This window comes from Armigeres subalbatus, chromosome 3, assembly GCF_024139115.2.
Source record: "Armigeres subalbatus isolate Guangzhou_Male chromosome 3, GZ_Asu_2, whole genome shotgun sequence".
In the NCBI taxonomy this organism is placed as follows: domain Eukaryota; kingdom Metazoa; phylum Arthropoda; class Insecta; order Diptera; family Culicidae; genus Armigeres; species Armigeres subalbatus.
In genome coordinates this window covers 304,379,213-304,407,155 of record NC_085141.1, presented here as the reverse complement: position 1 = coordinate 304,407,155, position 27,943 = coordinate 304,379,213, and the positions used below count along the sequence as shown (strand labels likewise).

General features: G+C 37.7%; 1 protein-coding gene across 14 annotated transcripts in view; it reads right to left on the bottom strand.

Moving 5' to 3' along the window:
• Positions 1 to 27,943, bottom strand: part of LOC134225065 (formin-J-like) — a 455,409-nt gene that overhangs the window by 119,612 nt on the left and 307,854 nt on the right. For 7 of the 14 annotated variants that reach the window (XM_062704846.1, XM_062704829.1, XM_062704839.1 and 4 more), the window contains exon 2: positions 10,955 to 11,812. The exons of 4 other annotated variants lie outside the window; for them this stretch is intronic. In XM_062704846.1, the coding sequence (XP_062560830.1) occupies positions 10,955 to 11,363 (409 nt within the window). In that variant the 5' untranslated portion in view covers positions 11,364 to 11,812. Of the gene's footprint in view, positions 1 to 10,954; positions 11,854 to 27,943 lie in introns of those variants that run through there. 3 more of the 14 variants (XM_062704830.1, XM_062704833.1, XM_062704831.1) reach the window with 3 other exon arrangements.

The following is a 27,943-nucleotide window of genomic DNA, read 5'->3' as shown; positions in this document are numbered from 1 at the left end:
GATCCATAGTTTTTGGAAAAACTCAACACCCTGATGCACTTCCAGTGCGAAAACTGTAAGCAGTCCTCCATAATTGCTCTACGTATTTTTGGAAGAGGGTTCAGTCAGAATATATAAAAATCTCATTTTGGCCAAAAATGTTACATATGCAGTTTCTCAAACAAACGGTTCATTTATTTTCAATACACATTTTAAATCACTAACAACACCAACAAAACAATGAATTTGCTACAGTCACAGTTTTCTCACTTTCCTCCAACTATAATGGAGGTCATAACAAGAATCGATTTAATTTCGGAGACGAGCCAGCCTCGGGCTGAAAGTCTCCTTAATAAAGACAAAAAAAAGATTAATTTTTTTCAATGTGTCTTTCCAACCACTCAATAGTTTTAATCTGGCGGATTTGCGGAAAAAATCACTTTAGCGCTGCTTTCAGCGCGACTGCTTTCCGATGATTCGCTGCTCCACCTAGAGATGTCGCTAATCAATCCATTACTTCGATTAATCGATTAATCTTTGTGATGATCGATTAATTTTGAATCGATTAGTTCCCAACGATTAGTCGACAAGAATCGAGAATAATCAATTAGTTCCTAATCGATTAATCGGGATTTTACGACATCTCTAGCTCCACCATCGACTAGTGCGGCATCAGTAGCAGGGATGCCAAAAATACAGATTAATCTGTATTTATACAGATTTTTACTTGCTTCCAAATACAGAATCTGTATTTATAAGCAGATATACAGATTTCTTGAATCACGATCTATATGTACAGATATTTAAAATTTTAACAGTATCGTGAACTATCTGTAATCTATTTTTAGTGTTTCATAGACCTCCTATTCAGGACTACGAATTTAATTTCTCCATACACTCCTTATAGAATTCCTGTGGCGGGACTGGAAGGTTAAAATAACCTTGTTTTGTTACACATTATTACAGATAGCAGATACAGATAGTCGTTTGACATTAAATAGGTACTGTTTTTGCTAGATGAATTTTGCAAGATAAAGCAGTTCTCGTTGGTTGTTATGTTTTTAAGCAGTTTAGTCCAAGTTTAAAATTTTGCCATTCTCAAAGTAGAAACGTATTTTTCATAGGGGCCGGATTAAGTAATGCTGGAGAGAAAGGCAGGGATACAGATTAAGTGTTATGATTGTAAAACATAAATTAAGTCATCCATAGACAAATTACAACAAAGGGAAGAGGTCTAAAAGTGTCGAATTCTGCATTATGTAGCTTTTGAACAGCACTAAAAAACAATTTAAAAAACGTTTTGTGTGATTTTCAGTTACATGATGATGAATTTAATTGCATGGTCGCATTTCACAGCCAAATGTTACATTTAGGGTTAACTGAAATGCCATTATATCATACAAGATATATTTCATCATGTAAATTGTTTGTGAAGAACAAATTAGTTTAAATGGACGTTAAAAAAGGGGTGTTGGAAGCAGAGAGGGGCCATGCTACGTTTAGACAGGGCAAGTTTATTGAACAAGTCCCTCAAATTAAACGCGAAATGAATGTCTAAACATCTTCGTTGAATTGACTTGGCTGAATTCAACTAAGCTGACCAATTTACTTGTTCTGCGAAAACGTAGTACAACTGAATTTTCCCTAAATTGATTATAAAGAGAAATGCTTTAATTAATTTACACACAATTTGTATGAAACAAAAACATTCTGAAACACTTTAGACCCACTAAAATAAGTTTTTGCAAACTTAATTTTCAAAGTTGGATTTCTATAAAGATATCGATGCAAATTTTTTGAATGAGAAATACAGCTGAAAAGATTTTTTCGGTAAGAAACGCAGATTTTCATTTGGCAACCATGATCAGTAGCGGTAGTCAATGGTGGGTAGAGCAGCGAACCATCGCATCGGTGGTCGGCCGGTAGCATCGCTGACGGAAAGCAGCCCTTAAGTCAGATTTGTCTCGTAGGATTGATTGATTATTATTGAAAATGAATCTTTTCGGGCCCTTCATTTTATAAAGAAGAAAATTGACCCGGAAAGATTTTCCTTAAAAGTGCAAAACATAACGACAAAGTCAAATTTATAGCACCATTAGCGGTCCCAGAGTAGTGCCGGCCATTGGTAGTGATTTCTGCAGAAAATTATTCCCATATATAGGGTATCTGTTCCATTACTAATAACATGCTCCTATATCAATAACATTCGCAAAACAGGCAAATTAGGCTCAATTCGTGTCGTGTTTTATTATTATCCGGCGTGCTCACTGCTGAAAAAATCACAAAAATGACAAAACAAAACAATTTGCGCACCAATTCTTTGTTACCCAATGGGATAGATTTGGGTACATGGTATGAATTCAAGGAGCAGTTCCCCTAGCGTGTTCAGCGATTGAACGGTAAATCATCGAGGGCTTTGGGACAAAAGGTCGATGGACAGAAGGTCGAAGGAACAAAAGGTCGAATGTCGAAATCTGTTTCGACTGGCGATCTATCGAACTGACAGGGAATTCTTCCGAATTTTTAAGTTCCGGAGCAATCTGTATTTCACAGCTCTTTATTTGGGAGTTTATAAATTTCCTGCATTGTGTTATACAAATAAAAATAGGGGAACTGTTCCGTTTTCCATCTCACTGTACATATATTCATCTCATAGCGAAACAAAGAAATTCCGCACCAATTTCGTCGCTTCTTCTTGCTAACATGCATGCTCACTGCTGAAAAAAATCACAAAAATAATAAACATACAAAATACCTTTTCATTGCTTTGTTTTTCGTGAGACCAATATCGGAGCTATGAGATGAAGTCCAGGAGCAGTAACCCTATATATGTTCTTAATACTATTATTTAGGTAACATAAGTATAAATGATCCGTCACCGAGGTCGTTATGAGCACCTTTGTTTTAATTAAAGGTTTGATAAACTCACGTTTAGTATGCCTGTATGGTAGCTTCGGTAGCTTGGTCGATTCAAGAGAGGAAATACTGTGAATATATTTTCTTTAAGGAACATAAGTAATATGTTGAATACACGTAAACTATTTCAGTGTCTCCAAAACGTCCTACAGTTCCGAACACCCATCGAATCGATCCACCAAGTTTTGAATGATGTGCAACGCTAAACATCACAGCACGCTTGTCATAAGACGAGTTTGTACAATCCCATTGATTTCCACCACTTAATTGTATCTTGACAGATACGTATTTCGACCTTAGCAGTAAGTCCGTCTTCAGTGTCTCGTACTTGACTCGACTACGTACGAGACACTGAAAACGGCCTTACTGTTGAGGTCGAAATACGTATCTGTCAAGATACAATTAAGTGGTGGAATTCAATGGGACTGTACAAACTCGTCTTATGACAAGTGAAGACATTCCACTAAAAAGCTTAAAATAATTTTCTTAACATCACAGCACGCCCATCGAGCCGAAGGATTTCACTCATTACTTACACAAGCCACTACAGACCTGTTTGGTTATCCAAAACATCCTGGAGTTCGGAACATACGACCAACAGAATTCTCCAACTTCAATAGGCTTTTGTTCCTGATCAACCATGTCCCGAATGACGTATGTGTGCATCGCTAAACATCCCAGCAGATCCATCGAGTTGATAATAATTCACTTATTACTTCTCGAAGCTATAACATACTTGTTTGGTTCTTCAGAACGTCCCGGAGTGCAGAACATACATTGTACGCGATCAACAAGTTCCTAAAAAAAGTATCCGTGCATCGCTTAATATCTCAATAGGTTTATCGAGCCGATAAGATTTCACTCATTACAATGTACAATGTTCAAACATCGAGTTCAAACTTGGGTTCAAACATGTGCGCTTGCACACGAGAATGCTACGCTTGGGTAAATGGACGGATTGCTAGGGAAACTATTATTAATTCTTCACGTTTCCCAGCCTTGTCAATCATATCTCGAATAAGAGAATTAAACCAAACTTCATATGATTGGAAAATTGAAACATGTTGTGCACATTTTTTGCACTTGCATAACGAAGCGTTTATAGAGGTGAGGTCTTGATTCAGGCCTTTCATTCACGACGTCTTAGGTTCGAATCTGCTCTCAGCGGAGCTTTTTGTTCCATTTGCAAGGTTCTGAAAGCAATTCTTCTTAGGATTTCGGGATTCTGCAACCACCAAAAAACTGATTAGTTCATGTTTCTAAAATTTATGGACAAGATTTTTCTGACACGTTTATAAGGGGATAATTTATTCTACTTGCTTCGCAGTGGTACTTGATAAACATACCGAGAATCTGAAGCGAAGTTCTGGATTGCAGAGAGATTTCTTTATCTCAGGGAGAGAGGGGTTTCGACCATTTTAAAGCACCTTTTGATCAACGGAGCTTCAATTCTAGTTTCGTATTTTTTTAGATTATAATAACTGAAGATTTTATCTTTTATGAGAGCCATGTAGTTTATAGGACTTTTATGTTTAAGGATTTGTGGGCTCATTTCTGACCTGGAGTTCCATCGTTTGTGAATTTTCTTTGTATTGTATATAATGTCATCGGCGTATTATTTATACAAAGCAATGTAGAATACATTATGAACAGACCCCTACTATCTTTTTAAATTTCTATCAATTTGAATTTTTGGTTAACAACTAGTTCTTCACCCTCCTCCACTAAAAGTATGTATTTGAACTTTTTGGAATCAACATCTATATTTTATTCAGGATATGTAAATCCCATCATATCTAACAAAACAAAATGCATGCTTGCATATGTAACGGATATAAAATAATTAGGGGCTACATTTTAAACAGACAGAGACTTATGTATTTTACCTCGTTTAGAATAGAAACGCAAGGATACTTTAAATAATCGTTACATTGGAGGCTGCCGGTTGTCTTAACGGGCAAATGCACATAATATTCAGTTGTTATGAACATTAAGAATAATATTCAGATTTAGATTTTATGCAAAATGTTGAATAAAAAAATTGTTGTGATATTGAGATATCGGACCAAGCGCAAACTGTGGATAGGCGGTTAAGTATCTTATTCAGCTATTCCACCACCCGACAAGGGCTGAAAAGTGCCATTTATAAAACTGAAACTATTCATGTGCCATTTCTAAAAAAAATCCAAAGATAAAGATTCAAACACTAGTGCCCTGAGTGAACGCCTAACGAGTTATCACTAGGCCATCACCGCTACTCAAGAAGAGAAACCACGATTTTGGTTTGATTTATGATGAACTCGGTTTGGATTTAGTATGCATGTTTGAGTGCGAACTTGCACACTGGAAAACTGCGCTTGTTTAAACGCGGTTCATGTTTTCGTGAAGACTAAGGGCCAATTTCTTCACCTCCGCTTAACTCGTAAGCGGTGCTTACCCATACGCTTAAACTTGGTTTAAGCACTAAGCGGAGGTGAAGAAATCGGCCCTAAATATACTAATTTCAACCCAAGCTTTGCTGAGATGCACCATCTAGGAGTGTTTGTTTTCCTTTTATCGCTACTCACATATTCGGATGTGAGAATCTCAATAACAGATCTTTTTCAATATCTACGCTACTCTAAACCGTTCTTGAATTCTTAAAATTTAAATCGATCAACAAGAAGATCTACGATGTCCCCACTATTTTTTATGAATTTGAATAGCTCCATGGTACCTCGTAACACGATTACAGACACTTTACAGAATTTGATCGACATCTATCCTTGAGATATTAATATTCAAAACGATCAACATGAAGATCTTCGATATCCCCTCTAGTTTTATAAGTTGGAATAGCTCCACGGGATTACGTAACACCATTGAAGACACATTACAGAATTCGTTGAAATTCGACAACACTCTAAACTGTCCTTGAGCTCAGATCCTCATATTCAATTCGATCAACAGGAAGATCTTTGATGTCCCCACTATTTTTTTTGAGTTGGAATAGCTCCATGGGTCTTCGTTACACCATTATACTCACATTAAAGAATTCGTTGAACAACTTAAACACTCCAAACTGTCCATGAATTCAGATCTTAATATTCAAATCAATCAACATGAAGATCTACAACATCCCATCTATTTTTATGAGTTGGAATAGCTCCACGGGACGTTACACCATTATAGACACATTATAGAATTCTTTTAACATGTGAGACAATTCATACTGTCCATGAGTTCAATTCTTTATATTTAAATCGATCAACATGAAGATCAACAATGGCCTAGCATGAATGTAACGCCAAAAAAATTGCATGGCGAAGTGCATCTAGGGAAGATCCATAAAGTATGTTACGCAAAACAATAACCATTTTCAACACCCCTCCTCCCTTCGTTACACTTCTTGTAATGAACCTCTAGTATTTTTTTTACTAATCGTCATGCTGCTCAGACCCCCGTCTCAGTAAAGATGTGACGCACTTTGTAAATGGCCACCTGGCACAAATTTCATCAAAAATAGGAACATTTCTCGAGAAAAAAAAAACAATCACTAGTTCACTCTATTGATCTTTTAGACCTCCCATATCTGAACTCATGTATGGTACCGTAGATATTCTGGGAATGTCAAGATTTTTATATACTGGTGTAATGATGTCCCATAGGGTTTCTTCAAATAACACATAAGCTCAGGAACCTATTAATCACTCTGTTGGCATTGCACTATGGTCCAGGATACAGATTTACGCGGAAAGATGAATTTTACGCCAAAACTATATTTTTTAGAAAAAACTGTTGTTCTACAAAATTGTTTGAAATAGTAAGGCCATCATTATGGTGCAACCAAAAAATAGGGTGGCCCATCATATAAAAAAAATAGGAAATATTTTTTTTATTTTTCGAAATATTGACATGTTATAATCTACAAAGTTGTGGCGCAGCTTATTCCAATCAATTTTGCTATAAAAACTTTTTCTGTAGCTCTTAAGTTGGCTGATTTAGAGCAATATTACCTAATTGGATTAGGGTGTACCTCACAAAAACAGTATTTTTAATCTACTTTTTTTATTTTGGATTTCTCGAAAAAGTCGTCTTCAGGTGACTTTTAGAGCTCAAAAAATGCAACTTTTGATGGGTTATTATGCTCAATATCTTTTACCGATCAAAAGTTATAATCGTTTTTCTGTCAAAATTAATTTTTTTTCATAAGTTGATATCTCCGGTTAGGGCAGACCAAAAAAATATGTTTATACGGCATTTGAAAGAGAAATTCATATTCTTTATTATGTCAAAAAATTGGAGATATGTTATTTTTTTATCTCAAGTTTTACTGATTTTACTAAAATCATGTTTTTTCAAATCAATTGATACAACTCGACAATGGAAGAAGATACAGACAATATTCTTATAGCAAAACACGCGTTTTGGAAAGCCCCAAAAGTCTTCAGAAGGTGACATCCGTGAAAAATAAAAAATGAAATGAGCAGATCATAAATATTGTTTTTTGAGGGACACCCTAATTCTGGTAAGTAAAATTACTCTAAACAAGTGAGCTTAAGAGCTACATAAAAAGTTTATATAGCAAAGTTGATTGGAAAAAGCTGCGCTACAACTTTGTAGAACATTTTATGTCAATATTCCGCAAAATAAAAAAAATAAAAATTTCACATTTTTATAAAATGGCCCACCCTATTTTTCGGTAACTCTATAATAAGGGCCCGAGTATCCAGAACAACTTTGTAGAACAAATTTTTTTTCTTAAAAGTATGCTTTAGGCCGAAAATGCATCTTTTCTCGTATATCTTGCAATACGATGTTAATGATAAAACTTAGAAAAAGTGTCAAAGCTGTAGATTTTTTATTTTTCATTTCTCACAAATGTCATCTTCTGAAGACTTTTGGGGCTTTCAAAAATGCGTGTTTTGCTATAAGAATATCGTCTGTATCTTCTTCCATTGCCGAGTTATTTCAATATTTTGGAAAAAACTTGATTTTAGTAAAATTAGTAAAACTTGAGATAAAAAAATAACATATCTCCAATTTTTTGACATAATAAGGAATGCCGTGTAAACATATTTTTTTGGTCTGCCCTAACCGGAAATATCAACTTATGAAAAACATGTAATTTTGACAGAAAAACGGTTATAACTTTTGATCGGGAAAAGATATTGAGCATATTTATCCATCAAAAGTTGCATTTTTTAAGCTCTAAAAGTCACCTGAAGACGACTTTTTCGAGAAATCTAAAACAAAAAAAGTAGATCAAAAATACTGTTTTTGTGAGGTGCACCCTAATCCAATTAAGTAAAATTGCTCTAAATCAGCCAAATAAAGAGCAAAATTGATTGGAATAAGCTGCGCTACAACTTTGTAGAACATAACATGTCAATATTCCGAAAAATAAAAAAAAATATTTTCTATTTTTTTTATATGATGGGTCACCCTATTTTTTGGTTGCACCATAATGATGGCCTTACTATTTCGAACAATTTTGTAGAACAACAGTTTTTTCTAAAAAATATAGTTTTGGCGTAAAATGCATCTTTCCGCGTAAATCTGTATCCTGGACCATGCATTGTAACCAGACCACCAAGATCTGAATTCAAGGATGGTTTTGAGTACCGTAAATATTCTGAGAAAATTATATTTTGTATATACGGGTGTAATGTTATCCCATGTGGCTTCACCAGCTAACACACAATCTCGGAAACCTATAAATCACCCTGTTGGTCTTGAAGATCTCCAATATCTAAACTCAAGAATGATATGAAATACCGCAGGAACTGTGGAAACATTGTGATTTGTATATACTGGTGTAATGGTGTCCCATGGGGTTGCTTCAACTAACACACAAGCTCAGGACCCTATAAATCACTCTGTTGGTCTTGTAGACCTCGAAGATCTGAACTCAAGAATTGTTTGGAGTACCGTAGATATTCTTGAAATGTTGAATTTGAATACTGATGTAATGATGTCCCATGGGGCTTCTCCAACTAACACACAAGCTCAGGAACCTATAAATTACTCTGTTGATCTTGTAGACCTCCAAGATATGAATTCACGAATAGCTTGGAGTATCGTTGATGTTCTGGTAGTACTACGATTTGATAAAAATAGTTTAATTATGTTCAATCAAAGTCAAAGACTATATACCGGGGATTAAACCATTCGACTTGAACATTAATTTACAATGTTGTGAAAACTCATTTGTGAATATGTACATTTTATGGAAGATATTGATTTGAAAAAAGAGATGAAGGTAACCACTTTCCCTTCGATGGGACTCGAACCTACGACCCTCAGTTCAATTATGTCTCAAGTACCATTGCCAACTTCAAACTAGAAAGGAGGCCCCGTAAAACACTTCGTTGCTTATGTAGACCATCAAGAACTGAACTGAACTCAAGGAAGGTTTGGAAGCCCTAGAAGATCTCAAAAAAATATTTTCCCCCATATTTCTACTTTTTCATAGTTCGCATCCGTTTTTGAAGTAGTACGTCCAATGTTTTTTTTTTGAAGTACGACAAAAAAATCAATATTCAATCGGTTAAGCAAACATTGCTGGACATCAACACCTCCAAAGTCAATGTGCATTGGTGATCTCAACTTAAGATCATTTTGGAAAACTTTGGACATCTCAGGATCATGGAAATTATGATCATATGCTTATTGACCCGGTTCGGGTGTATACCGATAACGAGAACATTGCAGAAGTACTAGTTAATCTTGTAGATACCTTGGGCTGAATTCAAAAATGTTTTGTAGTGCCTTGAACATCGAAATAATTGGGTTGACACAATGCTCATATACTAATTCAACTGGACTGGGTATCTGGCGATGCTGAGGACATTGCAAAAGCCGGTAGTTACTTGAGGTTGAACTCGAGAACGTTTTGGATTACCTTGAACATCACGTATTCAAGAAAATTGGATTTACATGCGCATACATATATTAATTGATCCATATTGGTTGTATACCGATGATGATGACAATACAAAATCCTTGAGTGATGTGGTAAATACCGTGAGCTGAACTCAAGAACTTTTTTGAGTACATTCATCATCTCGCATTCGATTTATGTGATGCGCATAACTTATTCAACCGGATTGAGTATATGCCGATGTTGAAGACATTGCAAAAGCCTTGATTGATCCCGTGGATACCTCGGGTGGAACTTTCGAACGTTCTAGAGTATCTTGAACATCTCGTATCCAAGAAAATTGAGTTTATATGATGCGCATATACTTATTGCACCGGATTGAGTGTATATACCGATGGTAAGGACATTACAAAAGCCTTGGTTGATCCAGGAGATACGGTGAGCTGAACTCGAGGTAAAGTCCACATGAACAATTTTGCTGAAGAAAGTGGGGATCTAGCTTTTTTTCTGTGATTTTACACAGCGATTGGCTGGACATACATGACCCATCCGTCCCGAAAGTGTGGTATTGAACATATTTCGCATTCGAGTCAAATTCGGTGAGTATGCAACGTTTATGCTGAATCATTTACCACCATAAAGGACATCTTTGAGCTTTAACTACCACCAGTCGAAAAGGTGGATAATCAAACCGGTTTTTATTAATTTCATCAATTTAATTTAGTGCTATTTAAATTAACAACAAAAAGCTCAACAGGGGATCACCATATGGCATTCTGGAAGATCCGGAGTAGTCAAGTCCATGTAAACGTTCAAGAGCATTGCATTTTACTTTAAATCAGAAAGTAGATCTAAGCCAAGAACCACAGAGTATCAATATGCAATTATCACAACTATATTCTCCATAAAAGAAAATAATTTTGATTCTGACATTCGCATTCATTTTAGGAGATTTCAAGATCAGTTTTAAAACATAAAAGTTATAAGTAAAACTTTAATTTCAATTGAAAGCTGCTCGGACGTCTTCAATTGCCTTCATATAATTTATATTGTTTCTAACTGTCTTCGCAGAGTGTCAAATGTAATCAAAATAATTGTTGGATAGGGGATACATAGCAATATTTTATGAATTTCTCTGGATGACACGATTCTTTCCATGACGAGAGGAACATTTTCAAATAAGCAACAACAACTCACCTGACTTGGACGGCCTCAGCGAGGCTCGTTTGTTTCCTCTGCTAATCTCCATTTCTCCGTCCCCGATGGAAACATCCACCGCTCCTCCGGAATACAGCTTCAGCTGATTCTTGGAACTTCCCCGTCGTAAGCTGAGACTTTTGAACGCGCTGGACAGCTTGGACTTCCGCATCGGAATGCCACACATTTGAGCCCCGATCGAGTCCCGGTGGCCCGACTCGTGGCCACGATTCCTTCGGACGTCGATATCCGTTTCGTAGTTGTAAATCGGAACCAGATCCAGCGGGGGCGACGCCACCGGAACCGGTGCCGTCGAGGTCGATCCATTACTACCGCGGCAGCCGCCACTGCTTCCGCTGGAGAGATTTTTCGACGATTTCGATCTGCTTTTGAACAATTTATTCCACATTATTCGGCTGATTTGGCTTCAACCGATTGCGCACTAAATCACTTCTACTCAGAGGCAAACTGCCTGCCCACCAAAAACCGCACCGCAAATCGCGATCACAAAAATTTGCAATTTCGATTTTTTCTTCGTTTTGATTTTGCTGCCCCTTTCTTTATTAATTTGTTGCTTAATTATAATTTCGGCTCGACACGCTCGATTTCGATCGATTTCATTTCACTTTTCACCACCGTGCATCAGCATACGCTCTGGTTGCCGCACTGCCGTCGAAGCGCGCACTCGCTCGCTTGGGGCACGCGGATCTGATCGAATCACACGGATTTTGGGATCTGGTTGCCGGTCGTCGTCGTCGTCGTTGATCATCGATTGGATCGGATCGCGCGCGCGGTGCACTGATCACATTATATTGTGTTGTTTCGTTTTAATTGAGCCTAGCTGACGATGGAGCTGACCTAATTAAATTATGTACGTTGGTGCACACTGGGGCAGACACCGGAATCAACAAAGATACGTCAATAGGTATCTCATCGCCATAAATGTGATGAGAATTGGAACTAATCAATGCTTCGAGCACAAGAAACGCAACAATTCGTCAAAGTTGTTAATCATAGTTGAGTTTTGGTCTTGCTTAATTCGGTTTCTTTCCCAGTGTGTGGTTAATTACTATCAACGAGAATCATAATGCTAGACTAGGGGTAAGGCAATTTAATTTAATTCAATGTGTCCAGACGGTTTGTTGATTTTTGGTGAAGGTTGGTGCGTGCCCACGGTGGTCATTGACTTTTGCGTGATTTGTCGGAGGGTTGGTGAAGTTTGGTGAATGGCCTTGGTTTGGGACTACTGAGCGTTGTGTTTGCTTTGTAATTTCCTAACTTTCACTATCGAATAAGCTAGTCGTTGTAAGTCTAATGTGCAAACACTTATTAATTTATTACCACAAAAGTGGTTCCAACAGATTTTTGCTAATGAGTCATGATGACTTTCTTCTTCCTTTGCCTTTACTCTTCATTGCAACTCCGTTAGAATTATATTTTTTACTTATAGGTTTATGCTTACGTCAGTCGTACTTTTCAAACGACATTTGCTCAAGCCCTATACAAAAAAAATCTTACAATAAAAAAAACTCCAAAGTTTCCCTTACGTGATTAGTGTATCGCCAAAAAGTATAGTCGTTTGACTCACTTATTTACTCCCTGATCTTTTTTAGAATTTAATAAAATTGTTATAAATTAACAAGACGATCAGTCGTGATGAACATACTTTATTAGGAACGGACATTAACGATAATGCGGATAGGACACGGCGAAAATGATGTACAGGAAGGATAGAATATACTGAATGAAGATGATGGAAAATCTAAGAATTCGAAAAGAAATTTGGCATCTCAGAATGTTTGTAAAAAATGATGGTGGTGTGAATCTGTGAAGCTTTCTTAGATTTGCTAAGATAACCGGTTTCAGTTGACCATTAAGAGGAGAAGAACGGCCATAATTAATTAGCTCATCAACACTACGTTCAGGTCCATTGGATTATGCAAATCACCTTCCATTTGTTACAGCATGGCATAACGATCTCCATACAGAGACTCTGCATGAGAAAGACTTACATCCGCCTAAACGCATTTTCTGAAACCAATAATGTCAACCTCATCCACTTGAGCCAAAACCGTGTCTAAACATCGATCAAAATCATTCCCCTGTTTTACATTGCCGCCTAACAACACCAAAAAAATACGAAGAAAGGAAAAACGACTCACATTAGCGAGGCTTGTTGGATGACGGATTACAACATACAGGCCCTAACAACAAACGACCGAAAATGTCTATTTACATGCACTTCTCGCGATGAAACTTCACGGTGTAGTCGTCGCCGCCGATCGTCCGCCGTTAACCGGTAGGTAATGTAAATCGATTGGTGAAGGTGAAAAGCATGTCGAAAATGCGGTAAATTTTCGGCTCGAACACAACACGTAAGAAGTTGACCTTTTCTATGGTTGTTTTTGTCAAAAATAACGTACGATGGACGCTAAAGGTAGAGGTGACTGTTTGGTGAAGGTACTCGAGCGGTCTTGGATTAACTTATGCTCGATGCGGCGGCTTGTAGTCCCTTATCCTCTCGACAGTTCGTAGGGCAGTCGAACTGATGTATGCATCGCCAAAATATATCGAAGAGTGATAGAGTTATTGAGTAACGACGCACCAAGTGGAAAATTGGCCGGCGCGTCTGTTGCTACAATGCCGAAACGAATTTCCTGATATAATGGAGTTTGACAGCGTTTGTCGGCGAAATGAAATTTGGTTATACAATGCGAGATGTTACATTGTATGTAAATCTAATTTTCCGTTCGTTTTTTCGCATCGCTGGCGATGGATAACGTTAATTGAAGGAATCTGTTTTTGAAATTCACTTCGAACTTAAATTTGTTTTCTTATCTTGTCATGTCTTAGCATAGCACATGCACAGCCAGTATTGAAAAGCATCCTAGAAATGTCGATTGTATTTCCGAGCATTTTCTTGTCAGCATTAACTTAAATATGTTTACATGGCAAACTTAATAAAAATACTTAAAAGCTAATAACCTAAACACAGTTGAGTAACAGACGGAAATTAAATTTTAGAATTCATTTCATATGCAGTACCATGCGCCTCCATTATACTGTTCTTATCGAACAGACATAATCCGTTGTTATTGCGGATCTAATAACTACGAAGAATGTTCAAGTGTGTCGTAGTTGCTTTTCGTTGCGTAGGGAGAAGAAGTTAACATTCAGCCTTCTTACTTCACCCCAAACCACTGAACGAAAGTTTTTTTTTTATATAAGGGTTCAGGAAAGGTTGCTAGTCGAATCCATAATCTTTGTCTTGAGATTTCTTTTGTCACGATGTAGGGTAGAACGGTCCAAAATGCACCCCTTAAGCTTTTTCGATGTTTTCACCAATATAAACAAGAATACCGAACCATTTCAACGTGTAGATGTAAAATTTACAAAACCAGCTACATTTCACAATAATCTCCCGACTAGAAGGTCATATCAAAATTATATCATCCTATGTTATTATGTTATACTAAATTTTTATAACAGAATTTGTTAGAAACATGGTGCAGGATGTTGTTAAAATATCTAAATTTCTATCAAAAACTACACTACTGGAAACAAAAAACTATCAAATTTTGTTACGATTTTATCATAAAAATAACATATTTTGTTAGAAATTTATAACAGAATCAGATACAAAATATATTGTTTCTGTGCAGTTGGATTTTTTACATGTCGTGATAGGTCTCCAGATTGTGATCAACAATCATAATTGTTTTGTTTTTGTCTGAACAAGAATATTTTTCGAGAACATGAAATTAACAACATTACAAATAAGGCAACCTCTTCAAATTATATTAGCGTTGTGATATCTATGGGGGTCGTACACTTATTACGTAAGCAATTTTTCTGGGTTTTTCGACCCTCCCTCCCCCCTTGTAAGATTTTTTTCATACAAGAGATTTTTTATTTATATGGAGCGTAAGATATTAACCAACCCCCCCTCCCCCCATAAGTGCTTACGTAATATGTGTACGGCCCCATGGCTGGGAAACTTTGCTACATTTATTTTAATTGCCTACTGTTGGGCAATTCGGTGTTAAGCATTTCTCAAATCATATTATGATAGAATCCTGTTACAATATTTGAAAGATAATGACTACTGAAAACAAAATTATATCGAAATAAGTTATAAATATCACAATATGTTAAAATTGTGTTCAATTTTTGTTATGCTCTTCTAGTCGGGCTCCTATGGAAAACAATAAGGTTTTCATGACTTTCTAACGCATTTAAAAAAATGTTTGAAAACTAGGCGTGGGGAAAAAAGGCCCGAATGGTGGTATAAAAAGACTCAATTGCATGTAAAATAACGGTGAACGCATGGTATTTTGTTTTTTCCTCATGTATTGAACTGCAATCTTACGGATGAGGTGGAAAAATCGCAAATCGTAAAATTTGGGTGAATATGAAGAGTTTTTCCTCACTTTTTCCAATGGAGTTCAATAATAGATAACTAATTATGAATTGTAATGGTAATATTTGTTCATAAATGTCCTACAACAGATTATATGAGTGAGGACATTTTGCCCCGAATCTATACCATTTCGTCGAAAGACATTTCGTCGAATGACATTTGGTCGAAAGGACATTACGTCGAATGGACGTTTGATCGAAGGGACATTTAGTCGAAAATGATTTTTCAATCCACTAGAGACGTAGGACATTTGGTCGAAAAGACACTACGTCGAATGGACATTTAGTCGAAATCAGATTTTAGAATGAAGAATCTTCGTACATTTTGTCGAATGACGTTTGTTCAAAAGCGGATTTTCGAATTAAATATCTTGGTACATTTAGTCCAATAACGTTCCGTCGAATGGCTATTAAAAAAAGAACTTTGGTTAATAACAATTAAGAATGAATGATTTATTGTGGAAGTCACATATTTATTGCGCCAATATTGTCCAAAGAATGGTGGGTTCATAAAAAGAATAAATAATACGAAAACGAGAATATTCCCGACTGGATATTGACTTTGGCGAACCCCTCTAACCGACTACGATGAATCTATTTCACCTGGTCAAAAGAAATTCAGTTGAATGATGTTTCGTCAATAGAATTAAATTTTCGGCCAATAATTAACGAATTACGGTTGGAATTTTATTCTGAACTAACTTTTGTATAAATATTGAGTGAAAGAAAGAGTTTCAATGAAAAGAATAAGAAAACCATTTCCATTCGACTAAACGTCCTTTCAACGAAATGTCATTAGACTAAATGTTCCAAAGCCGACTACGATGAAGTATTGGCAAAATAACATTGGTATCATTGGTTTTTGACCATGTGCCGAAAAATAGATTAGAGGGTATTTCACCATCAGTACCTAATATTTTACTATTTCTGTAGGATTTAATTTTTCTATAATCCACCAGGGTCTCCAGCAGTTTCTGTTAGCTGCTGGAGACCCTGGTGTTTCTGCAACCTCATTGACATCCGTATTCATTTCTTTCGCTGCTGATTGAACTTTCTTATGTCCACTGAATTCTTCTAATCAGCTTATCAATGTGTCTTGTGGATTATTTACTCAAATTTAACCTAAAATCTATTGACGAATTATCTATTTAACTAATTACCTATTACCGACTAAACAGTTCCAACATTCGACTAAATTTTTGTTCGACTAAATATCCTTTCGACTAAATGTCCATTCGACCAAATGTCCATTCGACTAAATGTCCATTTGACTAAATTTCCATTCGACTAAATGTCCATTCGACTAAATGTCCCTTCGACCAAATGTACTTTCGACTAAATGTCATTCGACTAAACGTCATTCGACGAAATGTCATTCGACGAACAGTCCCAAAGCCTTTGCCCCACGGATGCATTATGCACTGTTCTCCCCTAACCCTCTATACATTTATAAATAAAAATTGAAAATTGAGCGAAATTTAGTTTTTCTGTGTTTTCGCTCCTATACCTTTGAAGAGTGAAATATTTGTAGTTTACAATTTTTCTACAACTAACCTTTTAGAAGGTTATAGTGGTGAATGTTATAAAATATTTATCCAATTCGTTACACGGAAAATAAAAATTAGTCCTGAAAATAACAAAATTACAATAAGTCAGCATTGAATAGACATTTTCATACTCTAAATATGTTGAAAAATCAAAAAAGATCAATAAAGCTCTGTCCAGTTAGAATCCGGAATCATTTATTGTATTGCAGCGGCACGGGAAATGGCCGCTGCAAGAATTATTTTACAGCGGTATGTCTACCTAGGTGCCCACTTTCTGTGGAATAAATTTCATGGTAAAATTATTGCAGATGGAAGCCGAGAGGAGAGAAAAAAATCTGCACACCCCGTTGATAATCCTGCTCATCGACGGTGGAACCTACGTCAAAATGAATTTAGGACAGCTTCCTGGCCAAAAATTCTGTATGGCGACGGCACGAGGAGTTGTTCCTGCGAGATTAAGTTTGCTTTTATTGGTAAATTTGCCAAAAAAAACTGATGATTTGGCCAGGGAGCAGCTGCAGAGCAAAGACCAAAGTGTTCGTGACGAATAAGACGATGGACTCTAAGCTGTACAAGGAAGAATGTGTTAAAAACCGCGTACTAAGTTTCATTAAAGCCCATGAAGGTCCCGTGAAGTTTTGGCTAGATTTGACGAGTTGCCACTACAGCCGGGAAGTCATCCAGTTGTACTGCGATAATAACGTAGATTCCAACAATAAACACAAAATCGACTGAACTGTCGGCAGTTCCGGCCCATCGAAACATTTTGGGCACTAATGAAGTGGAAGCTTAAGAAAAGTGGATAAACAGCTCGGGACACGACTCAGATGACCTAATGTGGAACAAATGTGCAAAGGATAATGTCTCCGGAGGTGTGCAGCGTTTGATGAGAGAAATAAAGAAGAAAGTGCGAATTGTCACTAGAAATGATTTGCATTTATATATATTTTTTATTAACCTTTCGTCCCCAACGTCTGTTTTTAAGGGCTTTCAAAAATCTAAACTGCTGTAAAAACCGCATTTCTTGACCGATTCTTTCGCAACAAGTTGCATTCCATCCGGATGGATCCCAATTTTCGAGGCTCTCCACAGTACGGTTCCAGAATTATTCCAGATTCCGCTTGGGTCAGTTGTCCCCGGAATAAGTGGCCATTTACAATTTTAAGTCAAAACAGGTCGTGCGACACCTCAAACTTCATGATTTCACAAAGCAATAATGAGAATGATATTTTTAGGGTTCCTGGCCCACTCGGATTCAATCCGGCCACATCGGTCACAATCAGGGAACCAACGGAATGGCCATTTTCTCAATTGATTCAAAATAGGTCGTGCGACACCTCAAACTTCATGATTTCACAAAGCAATGATGAGAATGATATTTTTAGGGTTCCTGGCTCATTCGGATTCAATCCGGCCACATCGGTCACAATCCAGGGACCCAGGAATCCCACCGAAAATTTATACAGAAATTATACCGTAAATGAAATCAACAATGGAATTTTCGGAGGAATTCCTAAATTAATTCCCAAAGAAATCCTGAAAGAATTTCGGTGGAAACTTCAAGATTTCTACTGAGAGATCCTCAAGGAGTTCTCCGAAAATTCCTCCTGGAGTTCCTCCGGGAATTCCTCAAAGAGTTCCTGCAGGATTTTCTCCGAGAATTTTTCCGGTAGTTCTATCAGCAGATCCTACGGCGGTTCCTCTGAAAATTCTTCCGGGAATTTCTCCAGAATTTCCTTCGGGAATTCATTCAGGCTTTCTTTCTGGAATTAATTTAGGCTTCTTCAGGAATTTATATAGAAATTCCTCCAAAAGCTCCTCCGAGAATTTCTCTGGGAGCTCCTGAAGGAATTCTCCGGGAGGTCCACTGATGATGATGATGGTCTAGCTACATACCTTTAGAAAGGTTTCAGCTAGACGAGATTTGTCTATAAGATGAATTCTCCAAGAATTTTTCCGAGAATTCTTCTGGTAGTTTCACTGGCAGTTCCTTCGGGGGTTCATTTGAAAATTCTCCCGGAAGTTTTTTCAGAAATTCTTCCGAAAGTTATTTCAAGAATTCCTCCGTGAATTCTACAGGCAATTCATCCGGGAATTCCTCCGGAAGTTCCACCAGTAGCTCTTCCAGGAAATCATGCAGACTTTTTTCAGGAAATCATTTAGGCCTTCTTCAGAAATTTAGCTGGAAGTTCCTCCCAAAGTTCTTCCAATAGTTTCTCTGGGAGTTCCTCTAGGAATTCTTCTAGGAGTTCCTCCTGAAATTCCTCCGGGAGCTCTTCCAGCAGTTCCTACGGGAACTCGTCCGGGAGATCCACCGACAATTTCTATGAGCATTCCTCCGGAAGTTTCTACGGCAGTTCCTTCGAGTGTTTCTCTAAGAAGGAACTCCTGGAGTTATTTCCGGAGAAGCTCCCGGAGGAATTTCTGGAGGAATTTCCGGAGAAATTATCAGAGGAAGCCGTATTCAGATCGACTTTAGAAAGCAAAATAGCAATTTTGAGCGAAAACAAAAATTTGGGTTGTAGAGGGTTAATTGCTAGTAAGAAATAAATTTCATCATACTAACCCATGGAGACGCATGATGCAGAAACTTTCCACCATCTTCTGGAATAAATCTTGAAAATGCCCCGGTTAGGTAGAAAGCTAAACTTTCTTATTTGATATCGCAAATATTGTGGCAAAATCGAAAATTGCTGAAGGCAACAAGCATTAGAAAGCTCCCACACGAAAGAACTTAACCAAAATATAATCAACCTTTCAGTTATCAACCGGTTCACAATTTTCGAAATCATGAAGTTTGATTTGTCACAAGATAGGGTTTGCTTCTTCTTTTTATTTGACTCTACATCCCCTACTGAGATATTGCCACCCCTTAGCTTGTTCATTAAGCACTTCTACAGTTATTAACTGCGAGGTTTCTGTCAATTATTACTATTTTTGCTAAAGGGTGTACGAAAGTAAATTGCATCACTTTCAAATGTCGATAACATTTCGGATACTTGGTTGATTATAATGAAATTTTGTGTGCAATTATGGCTTCAGCATGTGTGATTTGCACTGCGTGAGTTTCATTGAAAAATTTCCAGTAGTTTCAAAATTACAGTCGAAGGAACAGGACGTGCGCGAGATAATCTTGTGTCCTCCAGGGTGCAGGTGTGCGCCGGTTCGAAAATCGGCGGCTGCGGCGTGACAATTGCTTTTTATTATGCTTGGTTATTAAAAAAATGTTATGATTTTTTTTTTGTAAGACATTAACGAGAGAATGAATCGCCCACTACTTAGAGCGTGTTTACAGCGGCACTCTAAGAGTTAACTTTCTGAAATCAGTATGGCGAAAAGCATCTTAGATCCTATTTCTCAAAATTAAGCACCTTCATCGAAAAAATATTTGGTAGGCGTAGTAGCGGACTCTTTCCTACACAGCTGGTACTAAATAGTTTTTCGTGAAAAAATCCTACTTTTGAGAAATCCCGCCTTAGATGCCTTTCGCCATACAAATTTCTGGTGGTTAACTCATGCTGGCTACTTGCGCATATACGATAGCGCCTGGATATGGTAGCGGCGGGTAGAAAACCAGCCACTGCCAATAATTTATTGTTTGAATTTTGCCAGAAAAATCAGATGAGCTTCCCCAGAAAATTCATCTGAATAATATTTTCGGGTTTTCCACGGAAACTCCACAGAAGTACTTGGAATTTCCAAGGTAAGGTCTTTGGAATTCCCAAGAAAAATTTGTTTGGAATTTCTGCGGGAAATTCATTGGAATTTGGGAAATTCTTCAAGATTTGGCGGGGGATTGTTCCAGATTTCTATAGATTGATGTTCGGAATTTTCAAGGGAAGTTCCTGTTGAGTTTCTATTAAGTATTTTTTTTTATTTACACAGAAAATTCTTCGGAATATCCACTGGAAACTATAAGGAGATTTCACGAGAAATTCTACGGAATTTCCACGGAAGATTGTTCAAAAGGTGGATTTCAACAAAAAAAAAAAAAAGATTGTCAACGGAAAATTAGAAAAAATAGAAAATTCATCGAAATCTGCACGGGATTTAACAACATTCTTTGGAAAAATCTTCGGAATTTCAAAAAAGAACTTTCGGAAAAGATCTTCAGAATTTCTACGTGAGATTTTAAAATTTTCACGGAAAACTGTTCGGAATTTCTTTGAATTTGTACGAGAATTGTTTTTTGTATTGTCCATAAGAAATTCTTCGGAAATTTCATGAAAAATTATTGAAAAAGGGAAAGGTCATTTGGCCGAAAATCATTCAGCTACTTCGCTGAATTAAACATTAAACTGAAAATCATCTAGCCGAGTTGCATTTGCTGAAATGAACGTTTGGACAAAACGGTTTAGCCGAAAATTTCAGTTGGCCAAAGCGACATACGACCGAACTGGTATTTTTTTCGAAAAAGCTATTTGTCCTGACAGGTCTTTCACCAAATAGGTTCTCAGGTCAAAAATGACGCTTGGTCGAAGTGGACAGAACAGGCCATTTGGCCGAAACTGTCATTTTGCCCAATGGGTTCAACCACCAAATGTCAATTACTTAATATTTATTTATTTATTTAGCCCCTTTCGTATGTCTTCCTCTCATTGTTGTCTCCCAAAAAAATGTTTGTCCCGTTACAGATGTGAAACATCGTCAAGAATGTCAACTATGTGAACATCAGCATCGTAATAACTTAAGCTCCTTAAATTCTTTTCCTTTCCTACTATATTATTGTATTGCCTTACCTCGACCAAACCGCGAGTCTTTCGGTTCCCCAAAACTAACATTATGTATAAGATTCAAGAAATGAATTGTTAAACTTGATGCTCCGTAACTGCAATTGACCCTCCAAAATGAAATGGTTGTTTGGCCAAGAAAATCGTTCGATCGAACAGTTCATTTGGCCGAAAATTCTGTTTGGTGGAAATGGTCGTTTGACAGGAAGGGCTATTTGGTCCAATATATCCTTTCTACAAAACAACCATTTCAGCCAAAAGGCATTTTTTGCCAAATGACGTATTAGGCTAAACTACTGTTTTAGTTAAATGACTAATTCAGCCAAACGACACTTTCGGCTGAATGTCCGTTTTAACCAAATGGTACTTTCTAATAAACCACTATTTGGGCCCAAGGGCATTTCAGCCAATTGAACTATACACATACATACATCAGCCTTTACGTATACACTGAATTCTGTTTTTACACGATTTACATTTTCTCAATTTTCCAATCATCCTAAATGTTTAACGCACATTAATTATCATGTGATTTTTTTTTAATTTATTCTGGATTTTTTGAAACATGTTGCGAAGAGTTTGGTGGTAAATTGAAGTCACACGATCAAAAATACGAGCGAAAAAAAATCGCGTAAAAACAGAATCCTGTGTACTTTGAATACGAGAAAGGCGAAACCAAAATAAAAAAAAAACAAAAAGGTGCTGAAATATAATTTTGGACTAATTTTTGTCAAATTTTGGGAGAGCATCAATCTCATTGTTGGCCGCTTTTTTGATTTTTTTTTAATTTTTTGTTTTCAATTTTTGTAATAGTTAGAGGCGTCAAAAATATGGGTGTTTTGGCAAAGTTGACCCTAATTAAGTCAAATAATCGACTGCGACAATAAAATGAGTTAATTTGTTTGTTGGGAAAGATTTAAAGTGGAAAAATGTTGGTTGAGGACTTGTACAAAATCTTATGGATTCATTTAATCCTCCAGCATTTGGATATATTACGAATTAAAGTGAAATATATTTCACTCACTTTTATAACCATGCTTATGCATATATCAAACTTACATATTGTATATCAGTCCCTGAAAATTTCATGACAATCTGTTAATAGACTTATTTTTAGCGAGTAGTTCTAAGTGATGCAATTTGATTCCGTTCACCCTTTAAATTGCTTAGACCGGCGCTGGGAATCGAACCCAGCCACCCTCAGCTTGGTTTTGTTTTCTGGGCGCGCATCTTACCGCTAGGCTCAGAACAGCCAACAAATATATGTTCCAGGAACTTCAAAACTACCATAGAATGCAACAACTTTTGAAATCATGAAATTTTATATGTCACATGATGGCAATTGACCTTGAAACTAGTTCCGACGGAACATCTGGAATCCGGAATACAGGCCATATTTTAGGCGGATCAAATTCCTGATCTAATATGGAAAAGTTTAGGCTATATTTACATTCAAAATATTTAAAATAAACTATCCGAAGTATGCGTTCTGGAAAATGATCAGTCCAGAATCAAGTGGACTAGAACTAGAACAAATTTAGCTTTTGAGGTAGGGCTACGTCTGTCTTTTCTATATTAAGGTACACTTTGCGATTGCGTAAATCGGAGACTGTCACAAAAATATGATAGACTTTGAACGTTAATATCTCAGCCGTTTCTCGATGGATATCCAATTGGACTATTCAATCAAGGATGGGTAAACGCCTCTTTGTATTTATCTGAAAATTTATTATCAATAATTGATAAAAAGTTTGGAAATAGGTGAACCAACCAATCACGTACATGCATCGCAAGCACAGACATCAAAATTAAGCAACTTGCAGATTTGGATCATATCCTCAGTTCGAACAAGACTTCATGTAGAGCGGACGTAGCGGAGCGCACACAGCAGCACGAAGGCGCTGGTAGTATTTTCAACAGAAGGCCATTGCATTGGTAAGGTGGTGGTCGTCGGCATGGTTTCTGCAGATCATTCAACCTCAGCGAACTAGCATTTTATGTGAATAAGGGGTTGATTACAAAAATTGCGTCAAATGCGATCCTCCGCCAACAGTGTGGGGACGCTGAAAAAGTATTCCAAATGGTGACGTCTTAGCGAAAAAGTCATCGAGTGGTCGTAACAGCATGAAGTGAAATTTAAACGCATGGCTCCGACAAGCGTTTGATTGCTTTTAGTTATTGCAAAAAGGCGTATTGGGGAAAGAAAATTGGATCTTCTCAGCAAGCTTAGTTGCTATTATTGTATCCTCTCCTTCCTATGCGCGCTTGTAATGCCGCCCCCCTAATTCATGTTTTGATGAAAATTAATTTCGGATTAACCTTCATTAACAGAAACTTCATAACAGAAACAAAACCAAAGAATCTTACCAGACCCGTAACGCTGGGTAGACACCTTTCCGTGGTGTGTTACGGGGTAAGAGCTTCCACGGTTACTTTGCAAGCTACAGGCAAATTCTTACCCAACGAATATCGTCCTCATTATCACTCCGTGGTACTTATGAGGGTGTCGCTAAGTCGATGGCCTCTCGTTATGTAAAGTTAGGCACATTATTGAGAATAAATTAAGGATCTTATCAGAACCGTCATTGTCTTTTAATCTTCCGCAATCCGCTTCAACTTTCATAACATCAGATAGAACTCGCGTGTTGTGAAAAGTACAAGAATGATATCAACGGGAAACGGAAAAATAATAAAGGGGATATTTATTTATTTATTTAAATAATTAATATTGTTTAATTCATCTGACAGGAGTCTACATGAATGTCTTAGATGACTAATTTAGTCTTCCGGACCTTTCTTCCCTGCTAATGAACAATCTAAAATTTTCCCCAAAATCAAAGAGATCGTCTACTAAAGAGAAAATTCGAACACATAGTGAAACAAATTCTAAATCCATCTATGATCGATTTCATGCGGCCCTATGAGTCAAGGAAAAAAATTATTTGGAATTCTTCCACTTCGCTTCCACGCGGCGCTAGAGTTTATGAACATACCAGTTTGGTTCGATATCCCAGGATCTATGGGAGTTATGAAGTTTACATCTTCTACAAAGTGTTCGAGGATGGGAAACCAATATGTTGAGAAACTGTTTAGTTCAGAATTCATCCGCAAGGAGGCGCTACTGTATATAAGAGACCAGTTCGTATTCTATAAAGTTTTCCGTATATTGGAAACAAATATGTCGAGAAACTGTGTAGTTTAGAATTCATCCGTTAGGTGGCGCTACTGTATATGAAAGATTTGCTTTTATATCTCGGGATCTTTTGTGTTTTGAAAGTTGCCATCTTCTCTAAAGTTGTTCGCGCTTTGGAAACCAATATCTTGAGAAACTGTTTAGTTCAGAATTCAGCCGTAAGACGGCGCTAGTGTACATGAGATATCAGTTCTTCGATATCTCGGGATAGAAGAAGATATCACGGGATCTGTGGGATTATGAAAGTTGTCGTCTTCTATAAAGTTATTCGAGCATTTAAAACCGATAAGTTGCGAAACTGTTTAGTTCAGAATTCAGCCATAAAGTGACGCTAGTGTATATGAGAGATCAGTGTAGTTCGATATCTCGGGACCTGTAAGATAGAAAATTGCCGTCTTTAAGGTTGTTCGGGAATTGTAAACCAACATGTTGAAAAATATTAAGTTTAAAATTCTTTCGGAGAGTAATGCTGCTGCATGTGAGACCACCAGTTAGGTTATATAAACCTGGGTCTGTGATATTAGATTGTAGCCGTCTTCTACACAGCTGTTCAAGGATGAAAATCAATATACTGAAAAACTATTTAGTTTGAATTGCATCCGCTGGGTTATTATTATACCTGCTATGGTGAAGGTAGTAAACTCTATACAATATTGTATGGTCAAGATCATTGATTAACTCCCTGATCATTATCAGAAATGGTTTAGAAGAAAAATACTGGTCTAGGACGAACTGTACAAAACGACCATTTTTACGAACGTTCCAGATTTGCGAAGAGGCCACCTGCGATCATTACAGGCCATTTACGGACGTTTCAGATTAACCGGAAGGCCGTCTGGTGGCCACCTGCTGTTAGAGCTGAGTAAAACTTTGAAATATCTCCAAGATTACCGTCAGAAATTGTTTAGAGAAAATTGCGCTGCTCTAGGACAAACTTTCCAAAATGATCATTTTTACGAACGTTCCGGGTTTTCCGGAAGTCCGTCTGGTGGGCACCTACGGTCATAGGTGAGTCAGACCCTTCTTATTGTCAGAAATGATATAAAAAAATTCGCGCAACTTTAGAATGAATTCATAATGAAATAAATGAATAATTCTTTATTGGTCACTTTTCCCAGTGCACCTGAGCCTTTTATTTAGCTATGTTTACTCGAGCCTTAATTAGATAATACGACTTGTTACAATCGGCAACGACCTAGGCGTTGACTAAAGAATCACGATTGGATGCTTGGAATATGGAAGTGCAAGTCACTAGGCTTCGCAGGTTACGTTGCGACATGATAGTCTACGATGAATTACATCCCAGCAACTTCGACGTCGTAGCGCTGCAGGAAATCTGCTGGACAGGACAGAATGTGTAGAAAAGCGGGCATCGAGCGGCTACCTTCTACAGTTCTACCAAAGCTGTGGCACCACCAACGAGCTGGGAACCGTCTTCATAGTGTTGGGCAAGATGCGCCAACGTGTGATTGGGCGACAGCCAATCAGCGCAAGGATGTGCAAGCTGAGGATAAAAGGCCGTTTCTTCAACTATAGCATCATCAACGTGCACTGCCCACACGAAGAGAAACCCGACGACGAGAAAGAAGCGTTCTACGCACAGCTGGAGCAGACATACGATGGATGCCCACTGCGGGACCTCAAATTCGCCATCGGCGACATGATCGCTCAGGTAAACGTGAAGGAAATGTATTCAGTCGCGAATCGCTGGTTGAGCCACGACCTCGGCCCAACTAACGAATTCGGTTTTTTAGTTGGGTCAACTGACAGTCATTTGAACACGTGTATTTCGACTTGAATATCACAAATGATGTCCAGTGACGCCCAATCCCGTTTTCCGTGTTTACATTGAATTTTGACGTACCGTTGCTTTTTAGTTGGGCCATGGCGCAACCCGCGAAAGCCCAACTAAAAAGTGACAACTTACAGCGAATCCCAACTGTAGACTGGTCTTCGGACCGGATAGTCTGCATACCGTATCGAACGACAACGGCCGACGATGCACAAAGTTTGCAGCGTCCCGCGGAATGGTAGTCCTTTGGCAGTCCTTTCTTCCCCTGTTAGAATATCCACAAGACCACATGGAAATCACCCAATCAAGAAACGGAAAACCAAATCGATCACGTTCTACTCGACGGTAAATTCTTCTCCGACATCACGAACGTACGCACTTATCGCAGTGCGAATATTGAATCTGACCACTACTTCGTTGCAGTATGCCTGCGCTCAACACGCGTCGGAGTCATCCGCCGCGGCTAAACATTGGGCGGCTACAAGACGGCAAACTAGCCCAAGACTACGCACAGCAGCTGTAAGTGGCACTCCCAACGGAAGAGCAGCTAGGTGCAGCGTCTCTTGAAGATGCCTGGAGAGATATTTGATCCGCCCATTGGAAGCACCGCTGCACTAGGCACTGTGCTCCCAGGTCAGAGAAAAGACTGGTATGACGGCGGATGTGGGCAGTTAGTTGAGGAGAAGAATGCAGCATGAGCGAGATTGACAAAACTCGATTTTTCAGAGGAAACAGCGCCAGCAGATCCAGACCGTGAAGAGACAGAACAACTGTACCGCTCTAATAACGCACGAAAATTCTATAAGAAGTTAAACCGTTCACGTAAGGGTCACGTGCTACAGCCCGATACGCGTAAGGACATAAACGGGAACATTTTTACGAACGAGCGTGAGTTCCCAAGTAGCACACGCAACATCTTCCTAAAAGCACTTTGTTTCTATTCAGTTTCATTAAAGGCATTGGAAAAACATCAAAGCACGAAAAAGTTGCATCAAGATGTCAAAAACGTTCGAATTGTGATCAATGTTTCATTAACATTGCAATGCAGTACGTGTTTGACATTTGGAAACAAACAAACAAAGAATACTGCACTTCATGTTGCAAACACGAAACAAAATCATTAAGTTGCATATTTTTTACCATGTAACTTCAATGCGTCTTTCAAAATTTAATTGTTTGTTTAAATTAAGTTGCAGATAAGTTGAATGTGTCTTCATGTTTAATTTAGCATCGTTCAACGTTTTGACAACTTACAACTCTTTCCTGTGATGGTGCAATCAAGTAACAGAAAACCCGAGTACAAAACTT